Here is a 14,929-nt window from a genome sequence, read left to right on the forward strand (position 1 = left end):
CGAGGGGGTAGCTGGCCAACACCACGCCAGGCCGCCTTTGTCTCCTCGGCGGTCGATGTGTACACACCGCACCGGGTACTCATTTGAGGCTGGGTCGACCTTAGGGAGATCCAGGATCGGTTTAGATAATCACTGGTATTGGCCGTGAGCAGGAATCAACCTCGGGTGGCCGGGTTCATAGCGCAACTGTTACACTATCGCTCCCAACACACACACACACACAAAAGACAAATATGCCCCGTATAGCCTGAACAAACAAGCACACACGCGCAAACACCCACGCACGCATGCACACATTTACACACGTGCACGCATACTACACGCACACGCACGCACGCACGCACACATGCACGCATTTACACACATGCACAATACTACACACACACGCACAAACACCCCCGCACGCATGCACACATTTACACACGTGCACACATACTACACACACGCACGCACGTACCCGTGGTAGGGGAGCGTCCAGTTGTAGAGCCCCGTCGTGGCCTCGGCCAGCTCGTGTGCCCGCAGCGGCGTCCCGACGGGCACCAGCTGCTCGCAGACACCCCAGGGGCGGCGCTCAAAGGCGTCGCGCCACGAGGACTCCTCCTCGGGGAGCCCGATGCAGGAGAACACCGGTCGCCTGCCGCGGGGACAACGGCATCGGCACGCTGCTCGGCCCATCTCAATCCGCCAACGGGGCGACGGCCGCCCCCCCCCCACCCGCCGCGCGCGCCACGTGCAGTGAGCGCAACTACCCACGTGGGCTTCCCCTGACCATACTTCACCACGCCGGTTCGTGCGGGTTTGGTGAAAGCGAGAGGGGTAGGAGCGGCTCCGATGTCACCTGCGACTGAGTGGAGGCGTGGCCTGGAACCAATAGAGCGGTGTGCTAACCGCTGTACCGCCGGTGCACTTATAGCACAAGGCTCTCAGGAAGGCACTCGAATTGTAAATGTTGTGAGTTTTACTCTCTAACACACCGGTGAGCTGAGCTAGTAACTCATTGGCACTTTTTGTTAAGGTGACAAACCTTACTAATTGGCTGTGTCGGGCGAGTCTAATGACACATTTATATTTACGTGAAATAACCCCCCCCAAAAAAAAAACTGTATTATGAAAGGCGCTATGTTTCACAGACAGGTATAGTCAGGGGCAAAGTTGCCCTTTGGTTTTACCAAATCTAGCCACGGAGTAAAAGTGCGAGAGTAACTTAAAAAATGTGACGCCGCCGCAAGTGGCCTGCCGTCTACCGCTCGTGTCGCCGGATCGCGAAACTCCTCCGTGCAGCGGGCTGCGCGTGTTCGCGGTCAATACACCTGCAGTGCCATCATCATCATTATCGTCATCAGCCATGGCCTATCCCATGGACATTACTCTAATATGCAGAGTGGGTGGGAAATCGCCTTCCCCGCCGTGTTGAACAGAGCTCACTTGAAGTGATCTCAGATGTAACTCCGTGATACCCGCTTCTGCGGGCCGTCCTCTAGCACGAAGGCACGCCACTGCCGTGCGAGTGATCCAAATCTCAATGCTACACCCAGCGATTGATATCGCCTTGATTTTTTTTCTCGTCATTGTACTCTAACATTCCGATAAACATGCGCATAGGATTATAGGCTTATAGGTACAATGTCAGAATATTATTATTGATAGGAGCCGGAGCCAGGCCTGCTTCACAGCCTGGCATTGGGTGACGGTGTGGGGGGGGTGGCGGTGGGGGGAGTGGCGGTGTGGGGGGGGGAGCGTACCCCCGGTTCTCCTCCAGGAAACTCCTCATGCTGAAGGCGAGCGTCCCGTCAGGGTGCAGGCCCTCCGCAGGATGCCAGCGGTCGCCAGGGAAGTGCACGCCGGGCAGGTGGCGGCCCAGCTTGCGCACGTACCACGGGTACGTCAGAAGCTGCGTGCAACAACCACACACGCACGAAATGGTGCTGTTTGCGAGCACCTATTCAGCTCAGCACCACGTCCGGCCGACGGCTCTGGCTCCCCAGTAGCGATGTTTACACAGCGAACCAGCCACTTGTTTATTTTAGGCTGAGCTGAGCTAGGGGAGGCCCAGGGTCAGTTCAGATGTTGGCCGTTAATGGAAATGGAACTCGAGTCGCTGGGTTCATAGCGTAAGTGCGCTAACCACTGTGCCGCCACTGCCTGCATAAGTGCGCACACGCACAAACACTCACATAGGCGCGATAAAATAATACAACACACAGCGTCTAAATGCAATGGCATCTCAAGAACGTTGTCATATTTAACGGGGAGAGAGGGCAGTCACTGGCAGGACATCGCCCGTGGAGATGGAAGCGGAGGAGTCGGCTCGCGCGTGGGCACTGCATGGATCGTGACATCGCAGGATCGCGGCAGCCCCAACGTCGACACTAAGCAACGAACAATTTTCACACTTGATACCGGACACCAACATTCACCGATTCACGATTCGCCATCGACAGGCGTTATTATTTGGGTTTTCTTCGCGGACGTATTTACCGAACGCGTCAAAATCCCGGCGGCAGAAAGCCTCCGCTGCTCGCGCCGCAAGCGACTCTTGTGCATGCGTGCGTGTATTTTTAAACCCCGAATTCAGGAGCAGACATGAGCACGAAACATTGTCAGCCCAACTCTGAGCAACGCGTCGGGCAAAACCAACGTGTAAGTCCCGGCGCGGCCGGCTGCGTTCGGCACGCCGCTCGTATCGCGGCGAGCGCCGCTCGGCGGTTATCGCCCCACGGCAGGCGCTCCTCGTTTCTAAACGCGTTTCACAAACGCTCCGTCAATCAGCCGCGAGTTATTTAAACGAGCAGTCATACCGGCCGCCTAACACCCACTCCAGCGGCGCCAATCAGTTGTCAGACGCCCTGAAAAGCAGCTCATTTCCCTCCTTTTCTTCTGCACGTTAATCCTCCTGGAGAGGAAGCCGCCGCAGGAGCTCGCCGCGTCTTGGCAGCCGACAGGGCCCGAGCGGGCCGTGGAGGAGCAATCGCGCCGAAGCTACGGCAATTAACCCTCACCCCACCCCACCCAGCAACCCACCCACACACTCACTCATCCACCCCCACCACCCTCCCATCGCGGCGGTCGCCAGCATTGACCGTGACCTGACAACCTCCGCGATGGATCGGCTCGTACGCCGGTGCCAGGCGGAATGCGACATCGCGGGATCCATCGTTAGGGGTGGCGGTGGACTGGGATTGCCTTCGTCCAGCAGTGGAAGGACCATGGCTGGTGATGGTGAACCTACAACGGGGCACTCGCGACGGCCACTTGGCGTGCGCCTGCCAGTCGCAAAACTGAAAACTGCAAAAGGTGCCCTGAATTTCTAATCGTTCGGAATAGATCAGAGTATAGATTTATGATGGATAGAGATTGCCTTCATTTAATAGGCAAATAAAAAAATGTTAAAATAAAACCTTAGCCTGCGTTTATTAAAGCGCGACATTTTGCGTCACTTGGTGGTGGGGTAGAAACTAAAATGACCAATTAAATGTCATCATCGCGCTGCATTCAAATGATTAAAATCATGTTTGCGATCTCCTTTCGGGGTGGCGCACGACGCGGCACTTTCGCGAAACGCGAGCGCCGGCAAAGCGCCGGTGAAGCGCCAGTGAAGCGGCGGCGAAGCGCCGGCGAAGCGGCGGGGAAGCGCCGAGACTAATCGCGGGGCCCACGCGGACCGTTTCCCCGACGCTCGCGGGTTAATTCCCCGCGCTGGCGTTAACGCAAACGTCAATAAACAGAGCGGATCCCTTTCACGTGGAGAGGTTGCCGAGGGTTCCTGAGTGTGACCCGCGCCGCGGCCGCCGCCGCACAATGAGACGTTAAGCCGAAGCCAGCCCCCGCTCGCGCACGTCACCCGCCCGGGAGACCGGCGCTGACGCTCGCGGAACGGCGCTCCGTCACAGCCCCATCAACGGCGCGAGCTCTTGGTGGGAAGAGAGTAAATGTGTGCATGCGTGCGGGGGTGTTTGTGCGGGTGTGTGTAGTATTTTTGCGCCTTTTCCTCATATCGGAAGGAAGAAAAAAAAACCTCTCAGCCTCAGCCCCGCGTGGCTTATCTCCAGCGCGCAGCGATCCACCAAGCTGTGGCCTCGCGCGCGAGGCAATTGGGAACGCGTGCCAACCGCAGTCAGCCCTTCCAACCGAATCACAAGGCCGAAATTAAGCAATTATGCATGCGCAGATGTACAATGCGGGGCATTAACACGGGGGGCGGGCGACAGGAATTCCGGACCCCCGAGCGGCAGAGCACGGCGAGGAGCGACGCCGCGGGCACGCTCGCCGTGACGTCGCGGCGAGCGTGGACCCGCGAGCGGAGCGGGGAGGCAAGCACGCGCACGCCACGGCGATCAACTCCTGCGCGGTGAAGTTTGTAAATGAAGAGCCCGCGGATCAAGCTGCTGCTGCGTATCAACAAGCCGCAACACGCCCCCCCACCTCCACCACCACCCGCTAATTTCTTGTTATTAAGTATTTTCTTGTTCGTAAGCATTTTCTGCGCTTAATCACTCTCACAATTACGCAAGCACATTCCACCACCACCAACCCACCCCCAGCCACCGACGGTGCATGCACACTCGAGAATTGGTGTGGGGAGAATGGGGGTGAGTGTGGAATCCTGGGTGTGGGAGAGTGTGGGTGGGTGTGGGTGAGTGTGGGAGAGTGTGGGTGAGTGTGGGTAAGTGTGGGTGAGTGTGGGGAGTCTGGGTGAGTGTGGGCGAGTGTGGGTGAGGGTCGGAGAGTGTGAGAGAGTGTGGGTGAGTGTGGGATCCTGGGTGTGGGAGAGTGTGGGTGAGCGTGGATGAGTGTGAGAGAGCATGGGTGAGTGGGGGATCCTGGGTGTTGGAGGGTGTAGGTGGGTGTGGGTGGGTGTGGGTGGGTGTGGGTTAGGGTGGGTGAGTGTGGGAGAGTGTGGGTGAGTGGGGGATCCTGGGTGTGGGAGAGTGTGGGTGGGTGTGGGTTAGGGTGGGTGAGTGTGGGAGAGTGTGGGTGGGTGTGGAAGAGTGTGGGTGAGTGTGAGAGAGTGTGGGTGAGTGTGGGAGAGTGTGAGAGAGTGTGGGTGAGTGTGGGTGAGTGTGGGTGAGTGTGGGTGAGGATGGGAGAGTGTGAGAGTGTGGGTCAGTGTGGGATCCTGGATGTGGATGAGTGTGGGTGAGTATGAGAGAGTGTGGGTGAGTGTGAGAGAGGGTGAGAGAATGTGGGTGAGTGTGGGAGAGTGCGGGAGGCACCCATCTCGTTGTGGATTGACTATAGGCTCTCAAGTTAATATTCATCATCATCAGCCATGGTCAATCCACTGCTGGATTAAGACCTCCCCGAGCCGCCACTGCCGTCGATATCTCTCACGATCCCACAATATAACAATCCACTCTGCCCCGGCACACGGACCGGTTTTTGTCACTCCATCTACACGACGGACGCGTCCCGTCCCTTGGCCGTCACTCCATCGCGAGTCGCGTGCGTGCGTCCGCCGGTGGCCAAAGCCTCACCTCCTGGTCCACGAGGGCCACGTCGGGCCTCTGGTGCTCGCAGTAGTGGAAGTAGCGCAGCGCGTTTCCCGGCAGGTCGCCCCGCGTCAGCACCAGTGCGCCGCGTGGCAGCGATCGCAAAATGTTGGCCCCAAACTGCTCCACCACCACGTTGGAGCTCTGGTCGCACACGCTGACACAGCAACAACGCAGCAACAACAACAACGACGACGACGTGATTCCCTGCTCCAAGGACACCAGTATCAGAGCAATGTGTATGTACGACCACCCATGAGATGGAGCGACAGCTTCAGCGCGGGCCCGCGAGAGATGGCGACGGCTCGCGAAGGCCTTTGTCCGGCGGCGGATTGACCGCAGGCCGACGACAACGATTACGACATCGCCGGTGCCCCACGAAGGGCGACGTCGCCGGCCTCACCTGTAGTTGCGCCGTAGCTGCAGCAGGACGCAGCAGGCCACGAGCAGCCACTCGCAAGCGGCCAGCGGCCTCCCGTGGCCCAGCAGGGCGCGCGCGAGGGCGCCGAGGCGAGCGGCGGCCATGCCGGCCAGCACGCAGACCACGAGGTTGCTCTGCAGCCAGAAGCGCTCCACCTGCAACAACAACAACACACAGGAGCCTCGTACGCATGCATGTTGAACTGTTATCGCACCGTACGTAACCAACCGTGGCTAATCCGAGGTGTGCGGGAAGGATGACGCACTAAACACAAAAAGCGGTTATAAGAAATTACTTTTCGATCTAGATTTTAAAGTGCATAGCTCCAGTGGACTACTCAACAGGCGCTGGCGGCAAGCGCTGTTAGCGAGCACAGCGCCCGAGATCATCATGTGGCCTGCACCACGTGTGGTTGCCTCTGTCTCCCCAGTTCTGATGACTACACACACTGCACCAGGTACCTATTTAAGGGCGAGTCACCCTAGGAAAGGTCACAGGTTCAGGTATCACGGTCCACTGGTGACTGCTTTGTAGGTAGGGTTGGTGGACCACATCAAGATTATTGCACCGGTGAGACGTTCATCCTGCAGAGCTATGGGGTGGGGAGAAGGCGGTATGAGATGGCAGTACAGAAAGTAGGTAGCTAACCAATCGCTATGGATTCCGGGCACTCTGGTTGTCTCCCACATGCCAACTGATCAGTGAGGAATCATCCAAGCTTCCACGTGCTGGACCTATCATGTCAGACGAGATGAGAAAAGTTTTGCTGGCTGGTGCGGGCAGGGAAGTGTGCAGTGGTGACGTCACTGCATACATCTGCTGGGTTCGTGTGTTGCGTCGCCACCCCCTCACCCTCCCTCACCGTCCCCAACCCTCCACCTAGGCCGTGGGTCCCACGAAAAATGCACAGTGCTCTTGTGAAATACTAAAACCAAAAAATCTGCAAGCCTTTCATAGATAAACAAAGGGTACTATTATTGTTGTTGTCTGTAAGATAACATTTACAGAGCCCCAACTACTTACATACGGAGTCCAAGAGGCTCGTTCTAAATTGTTGAGTAAACATGTTTGACTGGTTAAGCCAACAGGCTGAGCTATTTGCCAACAAAACACAAAGCGGGGGGCATGCAAATACAACTAAAGTATTGCCATGTCTGAACACGGGGTAGTGTCGCAGTTAGCACGCTGCACTACGAACCCGGCGACCCGGGTTCGATTCCCGCTCACGGTGACGATAATCTGAACCAATCCTGGGCCTCCCCTAGATCGACTCAGCCTCAAATTAGTATCTGGTGCGGTGTGTAAACATCGTCAGTCTGTTCCAGCTACAAGGGGGATCATTGTGCTCACAGATATGCAAGTGACATCCAGACTGCTGATACATCTTTAACAAGTTGAAAAGTGCACAAAAATAAGCATGGCGAGACACGCGCTTGGAATTACAACGAGACAGAAAAAGGCTTCAAATTGAACCGACAATCACGACCGTCAGTGGGCTTGGACAGGACGCGTCGCGGCTAGAAGGGGCAATGGCCGGTGGTCGAGACTAACGACGGAGTGGCAGCCAATGGAGGGAACGCGTCCGAGAGGATGGACAGCACGGTATAATGAGCTCTGTGCGATCATCGTGGATCATCGTGGAGTGCTGCATCGCGATTCCATCGCTGGGTCTGGCGAGCGTTCTCTCCTCTGGCTGCCGCTCCGTCGTGAGTCTCGACCGTCGACCGACGTCTCCTTTCTTCGCGCGAGCGTCTCTCTCACCACGCCCAGGAGCAGCGGCGTCGAGACGTCCAGGTTGGCCCTCCAGGCGAACACCAGCGAGTAGACGGCGAGCATGAGCGCCAGCAGCAGGGGCGGCAACGCGTCTCGCTCGCGGCTCCTTGAGGAGGGGGGGGGAGGGAGGGGAGAGGTTTTTGTGTCCCGAAAGGCGGCGGGTCGTCGCTCCGACACCACGACGGTGTCACCGGCGCGGCGAGCGAGGAAGGTGAAGTCCTATTCTTAGGTTTTTTTTCGGGTAAAGTCACGTAGGTAAAACATTTTAATCAAAGTTAAAATTAATAAAAGTAAAATAAAAGGTGAAGTCCGCCCAGCGTGAATTGACCGTGGCCACGCGGGGGTTGACTAGGCTCGTCATCCCTCCGGGGTCGATGGAATGATTCTAATCGCTGAATCTATCTGGAATGTTCTGGAAAATAGGTAAATTTCAAAACATCACTGTCCTGGTCACAAAAGCATAGTTTGTGGGGAATAATAACAATTTTCTGTACTTTTGAGGCATAAGCAATTAGGAAATAAGACTTACTACAAAAATAATTGTTACACAGTGTTATCGCTGTGGGAAGGTCCGACGGTGGCTGTCCCGTCCGTAAGCTCGGGAACGAGGAATTTCTCACCGCTGGCTCAGGGCTGCATCGAGGCGAGGAGCGCCGCCTCGACGCTCGCCCGAGCTGGACATCTCCGTGTCTCTCGCGGCTTTGTTATTTTCAGAGGAGAGAGGCACCGGGGGTCAGGCCCGGCGCGAACGACATCTGGGTGTGATCCAGCAGCGTTCGCTTAACAAGGCCTGACGCTGCCCACGAGACCCGGAAGGCCAAAAAACCCGGCCCAGAGTTTGCTCGCTGAAACTCATGCTGCTCCATAACGTGGGTGTGGAAATCCCGCCGGTGGGGGGGGGGGAAGCCACCCACCCCCCCCACATGAACACTGCCTTGACCCCCCAACGGAGACACACACATGCACTGCCTCTCTCGGTACCTGTCTAGGGACCTGTCTTGATACCTGTGGTAGCGCACATCCTGGTACCCGTGTTGGTACGCGTGGTCGGTGCCCGTGTTGGTACCTGTGTTTAACGAGCAGGGGGAAGAGCGCTGCAGCCAGCAGGGGTCCCACGCCCAGAAGCTCGCGGTGCATGTGTGCAGCCTGCACGCTGCGCAACACACGCGGGCAGCATCCCCTCATACCGCCGTCTCAACACTCGGCCATCCCTCGCGACCCTGTCCCTCGCGACCCCTTCCATCGCGACCCCATCCCTCGCGACCTCGCGACCCCATCCTTCGCGACCCCATCCCTCATGACCCCACCCCTCGTGACCCCATATCTCGCGACCCCGGCCTTCGCGACCTCATGACCCTGTCCCTCGAGACTGCATCCCTCACGACCTCACAACCCCATCCATCGCGACCTCATGACTATTACACATTTACGCCCTAAATGTTGCCTATAATATACATGCTTTTTTCCTTTTAGGGCCCCGGTGTTATCGAGGGATGAGTTGAGTTTTTGTGCCCCACTGCCGACGCAGAACCACGGCGGCGCTCGCCGTACCTCAGCATCGTCAGCATCCCCGAGCCCGACCCGGACTTGGCCTGCAGCACAGAACGGAGCGGAGACGCCAAGGGGTAAACACTCGAGAGCCGCGGCCATCCACCGCCGGACGAAGGCCTCAGCACGCTGGTCAGCGAGGGCTGGAGGCGGCGAAGAGCACGGACGTTGGAGCATAACACAGCACAATGACTGAGTGTGCTGCGCTGCACACTCCGCCATTGTTTGCATGTCGTGGTGCTCGCACGTCTAAGCGCTGGCCAGGGCTCAACCCTGCTTAACTTCCGAGACGTGGCGAGATCACGCGCACTGCGGGCGATTTGGGGTTGGCCGCATGACGTGTGGTCAAGCGACGTTCTCCCTTGCCGTGTCGTGTAAAGCAGTGCGAGTGAGGGCACGTTCCACATCAGGGATTAGCTGCAACTGGCCAATGGTCACGGGCAATCATATTGATTTGTTCCATTGACGCTCGTTTACCCAGGAGAGCCTCGCTGAGTCTCAAGGCTCACTCTCAGGAGGGTCCTGCCAGGTGTTCACAGCAGGAGGCGATGTTGCTGCCGCTACTGCTGTGTGATCCCAAACGAGTGATTGTCAGGTAATCTTTTTCAGCAATGGAATTTGTGGCCAATTCCGGTTACACTGTTTCATTCATGACGATGTAATAAAATAACTAATTGGGGGAAAATGGAGAGAAAAGAAGGGAAGAAGTTACATAACAATGTTTAGTTTTACATCGTAGTCAATGTTTAGTTTTAAATCGTAGTCAATCTTTAATTTAACATCGTAGTCAATGTATAGTTTTACATCGTAGTCAATGTTCCTGCCAATTGCTTCTCTCACAATGCCCCGAGGAGCCTCAGGCACCAGGCAGCAGCAGCTGGCGCTACCAAAAATTCCCCAAACTCTGTGGTTCTCCACATATTGAGATGTTACTGCCCAATCATGAGTTGTGTGCCCGGAGAGAACCCACGCATGCGAGGGGTCAACACTCTATCCCATACAGATCAGGGGTCAACACTATCCCAAACAGAACAGGGGTCAACATTGTATCCCATACAGAACAGGTGACATTAGTCCACATTTGCCGTCCTGCCTTCTCCTGGCGAGCGCCTAGAAACGTCTCTCCTCCTCGACGCCCACGGGGGAAGGGAGTTTCACAGCCCATCCGTGTGCGATCCACCAATCCTCGCTGCTGCCGCCTCTACGTCGCCGGGTTCCAGGCAGCCACGTGCAGCAGCAGCAGCAGCATAGCCACCGGGTGAGGAGGGAGCGCTCGCTCACCAGGCTGAACGTCCCGTACTCCTGGCGCAGCAGGTGCGTCAGGAACCCGTGCAGGGACGACTGGTCGCCCCAGGTCCAGCGCGCGAGGCCCAGGTGTGACGACACGGGCAGGTAGAGGTGGGGCAGCAGCCCGGCGGCCGAGCAGGCCGCGAGGCGCAGCAGCGGCGCGGCCCCCAGCTCCTGGGCGAGCGAGCGGCAGGGTCGGGGGTCGGGGGTCGGGGGTCAGCTCGCGAGCCGACGGAGCGCGGGGTCCACGTCAAAATCCTGAACGCCGTGAGCCAAGGGGATTAGCTGGCTACCACCTGGGGCGACAAAAAATGCTGTTCTATTCCTGCGAACGGCACTACGTTCAAGAGGTCCTCCACGGGCAAAGTCCACCGTGGCCAGTGTCCACCACGGGCAGTGTACACGAGTTGGAATGTCAGCGTACGCACCGCCTGATGCTCCCACGCCCGAACACATGACGGGACAGTTCACATTTTTGTTGTACAAAGCTACCACGGCGCCCTTGCTATCGTACACATTTGTGATGTAGAGATAAAATATTTCAATAAAATCCTTGTTAGCATTTGCCACACCCGGCTGGTACCAATAAAGCCATATTCTGACAGTGGCTTCAGCACTATTAATTACTGGGATTCCAGCTCTCGGCTCTCAATGGTGCCAGCTTAGTGATCTGGAGGCTGAGCCGCGCGGTCGCTTCCACGCGTGCGAGCTTAAGGGTCCCGATGCGGCGCTTGCGTCAAGACCATCCGGTCCGGACCGCTCTCATCTCGCTCTGCTCATCTCCGGGATGATTCGCACGCTCGCACTGCCGGAGCACCGCAGCGGCGCCGTGCGTGCGTGCGTGTGTGCGTGCGACCTCCCACACCACCTTGCGCTTGAGAAGAGCGTGCAGCGCCCAGGGCACCAGGCACGCCACGTAGAGCGACGCCGTGTGCTGGTTGCTGAGGCTCAGGCCGCACACGAACGCTCCGGCCTTGGCGAACTGCGGAGACAACGGGCGAGGACACTGAAAGCGACGCGTTTCTTCCCCCGTCGGCGCGAGCTCTGCCGGTGTCGTCGTCCTTCGGATTCCTGCCCGCGTAGCCAGCAAGGCCTCGCCGAGTCTCGCAAATCTTTTGGTTTTGTTTCAGGAGGGTCCTGCCAAGTTTTCGCAGCAGCAGGAGAAGCTGCTGCCGTGCATGATCCCAAGTGAGTAATTCGCAGGTAGTTTTTGAGAGATTTGTTTGGCCAATACCAGTTACACGGTGTGTGTGTGTGAGTTTTAGCTCTGGGAGGAAATCGGAGAACCTGGAAACCTGTGCAGAACAGGGGGAGAGAACATGCAAACTCCACACAGGAGACCCGAGTCGGGAATTGAACTGATGTTCTTCTCGCTGTGCAGCATGGGAGCTACCACGACAGCGCCCAGCTGGCATTCGGAGGAAAAAAAAAACAGCTGACATCTGCAAGGTGAAGGTCAAGAGGTCGTCACTGCCAAAGCTGTTGCTGCCACCGCTCTCTTCTGAGACTTCCTGCAGCTGCTGGGGCGAATGACCCCTGACCTCCAAGCATCACCGCCCAGCCTCGTGATCATCGGCACCGTCTGGCTCGAGGTCTTCCCTGGGGTCACGGACCTCTGGGCGTCACTGCGATGCCCGTCTGGGTCACCTGCCCTCCTCCTCAACCCTGCAAGCCACGCATCCCGCCCATCGCGACCTCCTCGTCCTGACGACGTGCCAAACGCTCTGCCTGCCACCTTCTGTTCGCCGATGACAAGTCGCTGGCCCTGTCCCTTCCTTGAAATCCCGAGCGTCCGGATTGCTCCTGACAGAAACCACGAGGAGCATCTCTCGCCAAAAATACATCAATGTAAAGTGTCTTCACGATACAAACTGAAACACGCGTGTGTTGTGCGTGCGTTGCGCGTGCGTTGTGCGTACACTGCATAGACGCATACAGACAACGTTCCCCCGTACAGCCTTGGAGACTATTGGGTAAAGTTCTGTTAGCGAGCTCCTGTTTAGGCCAGTGTGGCGTGCAATGGCACTATCTGTCCAGAACCACACCCGGCCGCCTTTGTCTCCCCAGTACTGATGTGTACACGCCGCACCAAGTCCTCATTTAAGGCCGAGTCAACCTATGGGTCGCCGAGACCACTCGCCACCAAAGTTATCCGTGGCCAGGCATACAATGTTAGTAGCACTGTGCGCTAATCACTGCGCCAGCACTCCTTACTTACAAACATCCCCTGTAGAGCCTTCAACAGGCCGGCACGGATAACGAGGAGGGGGTACCGTGGCCATTACCATGCGCGGGGATTCGGATGTTTTTTTCGCTCACGACGCCAGATGCTGCTTTAAGGTTGAGTTAACCTACGGGAGGCCCAGACCCGGTTCAGATAATCACCACCCACTTGCAGACATACGCACACGCGCACACACCCACATAGTACAGACACCGCAGACCAGGAATAATCTGCCAGTAGGTGTAACGTCTAATACGCGGAATGCAATTGCGATCTCCATAACCCAATGCACATCTGCGCGCAATTTTAAGTCAAGAATAGGTATTACACCTTCACGGAGACTCGCGCTCCGTTTGAAGTCGTCGAGGGCCACTCTCGCCGCTGACCTGCAAGGGAATCTGCGCTAAGGCGGCCGAGCTTAACCGCGCGCGAGGAGCCGCGATTCAAAGGCAACACTCAGGGTGGCCGAAAACCCCGCGCATTTCACAACGCACGCTGCAGAACTATCGCAAGCCCACACGGCCATTCGACAGCGAGCGGCGCGTTGTGTGCCACACTGGGCTGGGATGACGAGGCAACGTTGATACGACATGTCGCCCGAGAGAGGGGAAACAGAGACGGATAGCGGACGAGCGAGACGTTGGCACACGCGCACGCACCCACACACACGCACACACACGCACACACACGCGCGCGGTTTTATTTTGCAACGTACGATCCCCCAGTGGCAGCGCAGTTGTTCTAGGATTAGCACGGGAAGATTTGGGTTTAAGTTTGCCCGACATTCTATTGAGCGGTGGTGCAGTGGTTAGCTCACCGAGCAATGAACCCGCCCACCTCAGGTTCTATTTTCGGCTACAGCCAACACCGGTGGTGAGTCGAGATCTGAAGTGGGCCTGCACGCACCCTCCCCCATCAGCCCTCACCGACCCGGTGCTGAAGTGTGCTCAAACAACCCCTGACAGGGCCCTCATCCAGCAGTGGATTGAACAAGGGCTGAGTATTGTCCACACAAAAAAATTCTCTCTGACAAAAACAATTTAAATAATTTCGTGTAAAAGCTGAATGTTATAAATGTTCAGCGGTGCCTGCAAGTGTACCTGTAAGATCATACTACAAGGGTAAACAACACTCGCCACGGAGATGGAGCGATGAATTCAGCTTGTGCGCAGGCACTAGAGGAAGCATTACATCGCAGGACCATGAGAGATGGCGACGGACTGGGGAGGCTTGAGTCCAGCAGTGGAGAGATCATGGCCAATAATGATGATGAAATGCAAAAGCACTCAAGAGGTCAGCCATCAAGATCATGACCACAAACGAAATGGGGCGGGGGGTGATGAAGCCATGAAGATCAGGCCGTGAAGGTCAGGCTGTGAAGGTCAGACAGTGAAGGTCAGGCTGTGAAAGTCAGGCTGAGAAGGTCAGGCTATGAAGGTCAGGCTATGAAGGTCAGGCTATGAAGGTCAGGCCGTGAAGGTCAGGCTGTGAAGGTCAGGCTGTGAAGGTCAGGCCGTGAGAGTCAGGCCGTGAAGGTCAGGCCGTGAAGGTCAGGCCGTGAAGGTCAGGCCTGTGAAGGTCAGACTGTAAAGGTCAGGCTGTGAAGGTCAGGCTGTGAAGGTCAGGTTGAGAAGGTCAGGTTGTGAAGGTCAGGCTCTGAAGGTCAGTTTGTGAAGGTCAGGCTGTGAAGGTCAGGCTGTGAAGGTCAGGCTGAGAAGGTCAGGCTGTGAAGGTCAGGCTGTGAAGGTCAGGTTGAGAAGGTCAGGTTGTGAAGGTCAGGCTCTGAAGGTCAATTTTTGAAGGTCAGGCTGTGAAGGTCAGGCTGAGAAGGTCAGGCTGAGAAGGTCAGGCTGTGAAGGTCAGGCTGTGAAGGTCAGGTTGTGAAGGTCAGGCTGTGAAGGTCAGGCTGTGAAGGTCAGGTTGAGAAGGTCAGGTTGTGAAGGTCAGGCTGTGGTCAGTTTGTGAAGGTCAGGCTGTGAAGGTCAGGCTGTGAAGGTCAGGCTGTGAAGGTCAGGCTGTGAAGGTCAGGCCGTGAGGGTCAGGCTGTGAAGGTCAGGCTGTGAAGGTCAGGCTGTGAAGGTCAGGCTGAGGTCAAGTTGTGAAGGTCAGGCTGTGAAGGTCAGGTTGTGAAGGTCAGGCCATGAGGGTCAGGCTGTGAAGGTCAGGTTGTGAAGGTCAGGCTGTTAA

The 14,929-nt window shown here is 56.9% G+C and overlaps 1 protein-coding gene across 4 annotated transcripts in view; it reads right to left on the reverse strand.

The window, feature by feature from the left end:
* TMEM260 (transmembrane protein 260) overlaps positions 1 to 14,929 on the reverse strand; it is a 31,342-nt gene that overhangs the window by 5,625 nt on the left and 10,788 nt on the right. For all 4 annotated transcript variants that reach the window (XM_061551350.1, XM_061551351.1, XM_061551349.1 and 1 more), the window contains 9 exons: positions 11,387 to 11,500; positions 10,513 to 10,692; positions 9,235 to 9,275; positions 8,750 to 8,836; positions 7,672 to 7,789; positions 5,893 to 6,065; positions 5,475 to 5,646; positions 1,743 to 1,891; positions 458 to 634 (listed from right to left, as the gene is read on the reverse strand). In XM_061551350.1, coding sequence (XP_061407334.1) covers positions 458 to 634; positions 1,743 to 1,891; positions 5,475 to 5,646; positions 5,893 to 6,065; positions 7,672 to 7,789; positions 8,750 to 8,836; positions 9,235 to 9,275; positions 10,513 to 10,692; positions 11,387 to 11,500 — 1,211 coding nt within the window. The remainder of the gene's footprint in view (positions 1 to 457; positions 635 to 1,742; positions 1,892 to 5,474; positions 5,647 to 5,892; positions 6,066 to 7,671; positions 7,790 to 8,749; positions 8,837 to 9,234; positions 9,276 to 10,512; positions 10,693 to 11,386; positions 11,501 to 14,929) is intronic.

This window comes from Lethenteron reissneri, chromosome 14 (assembly GCF_015708825.2).
Source record: "Lethenteron reissneri isolate LAM-NWPU_2019-01 chromosome 14, ASM1570882v1, whole genome shotgun sequence".
In the NCBI taxonomy this organism is placed as follows: Eukaryota; Metazoa; Chordata; class Hyperoartia; order Petromyzontiformes; family Petromyzontidae; genus Lethenteron; species Lethenteron reissneri.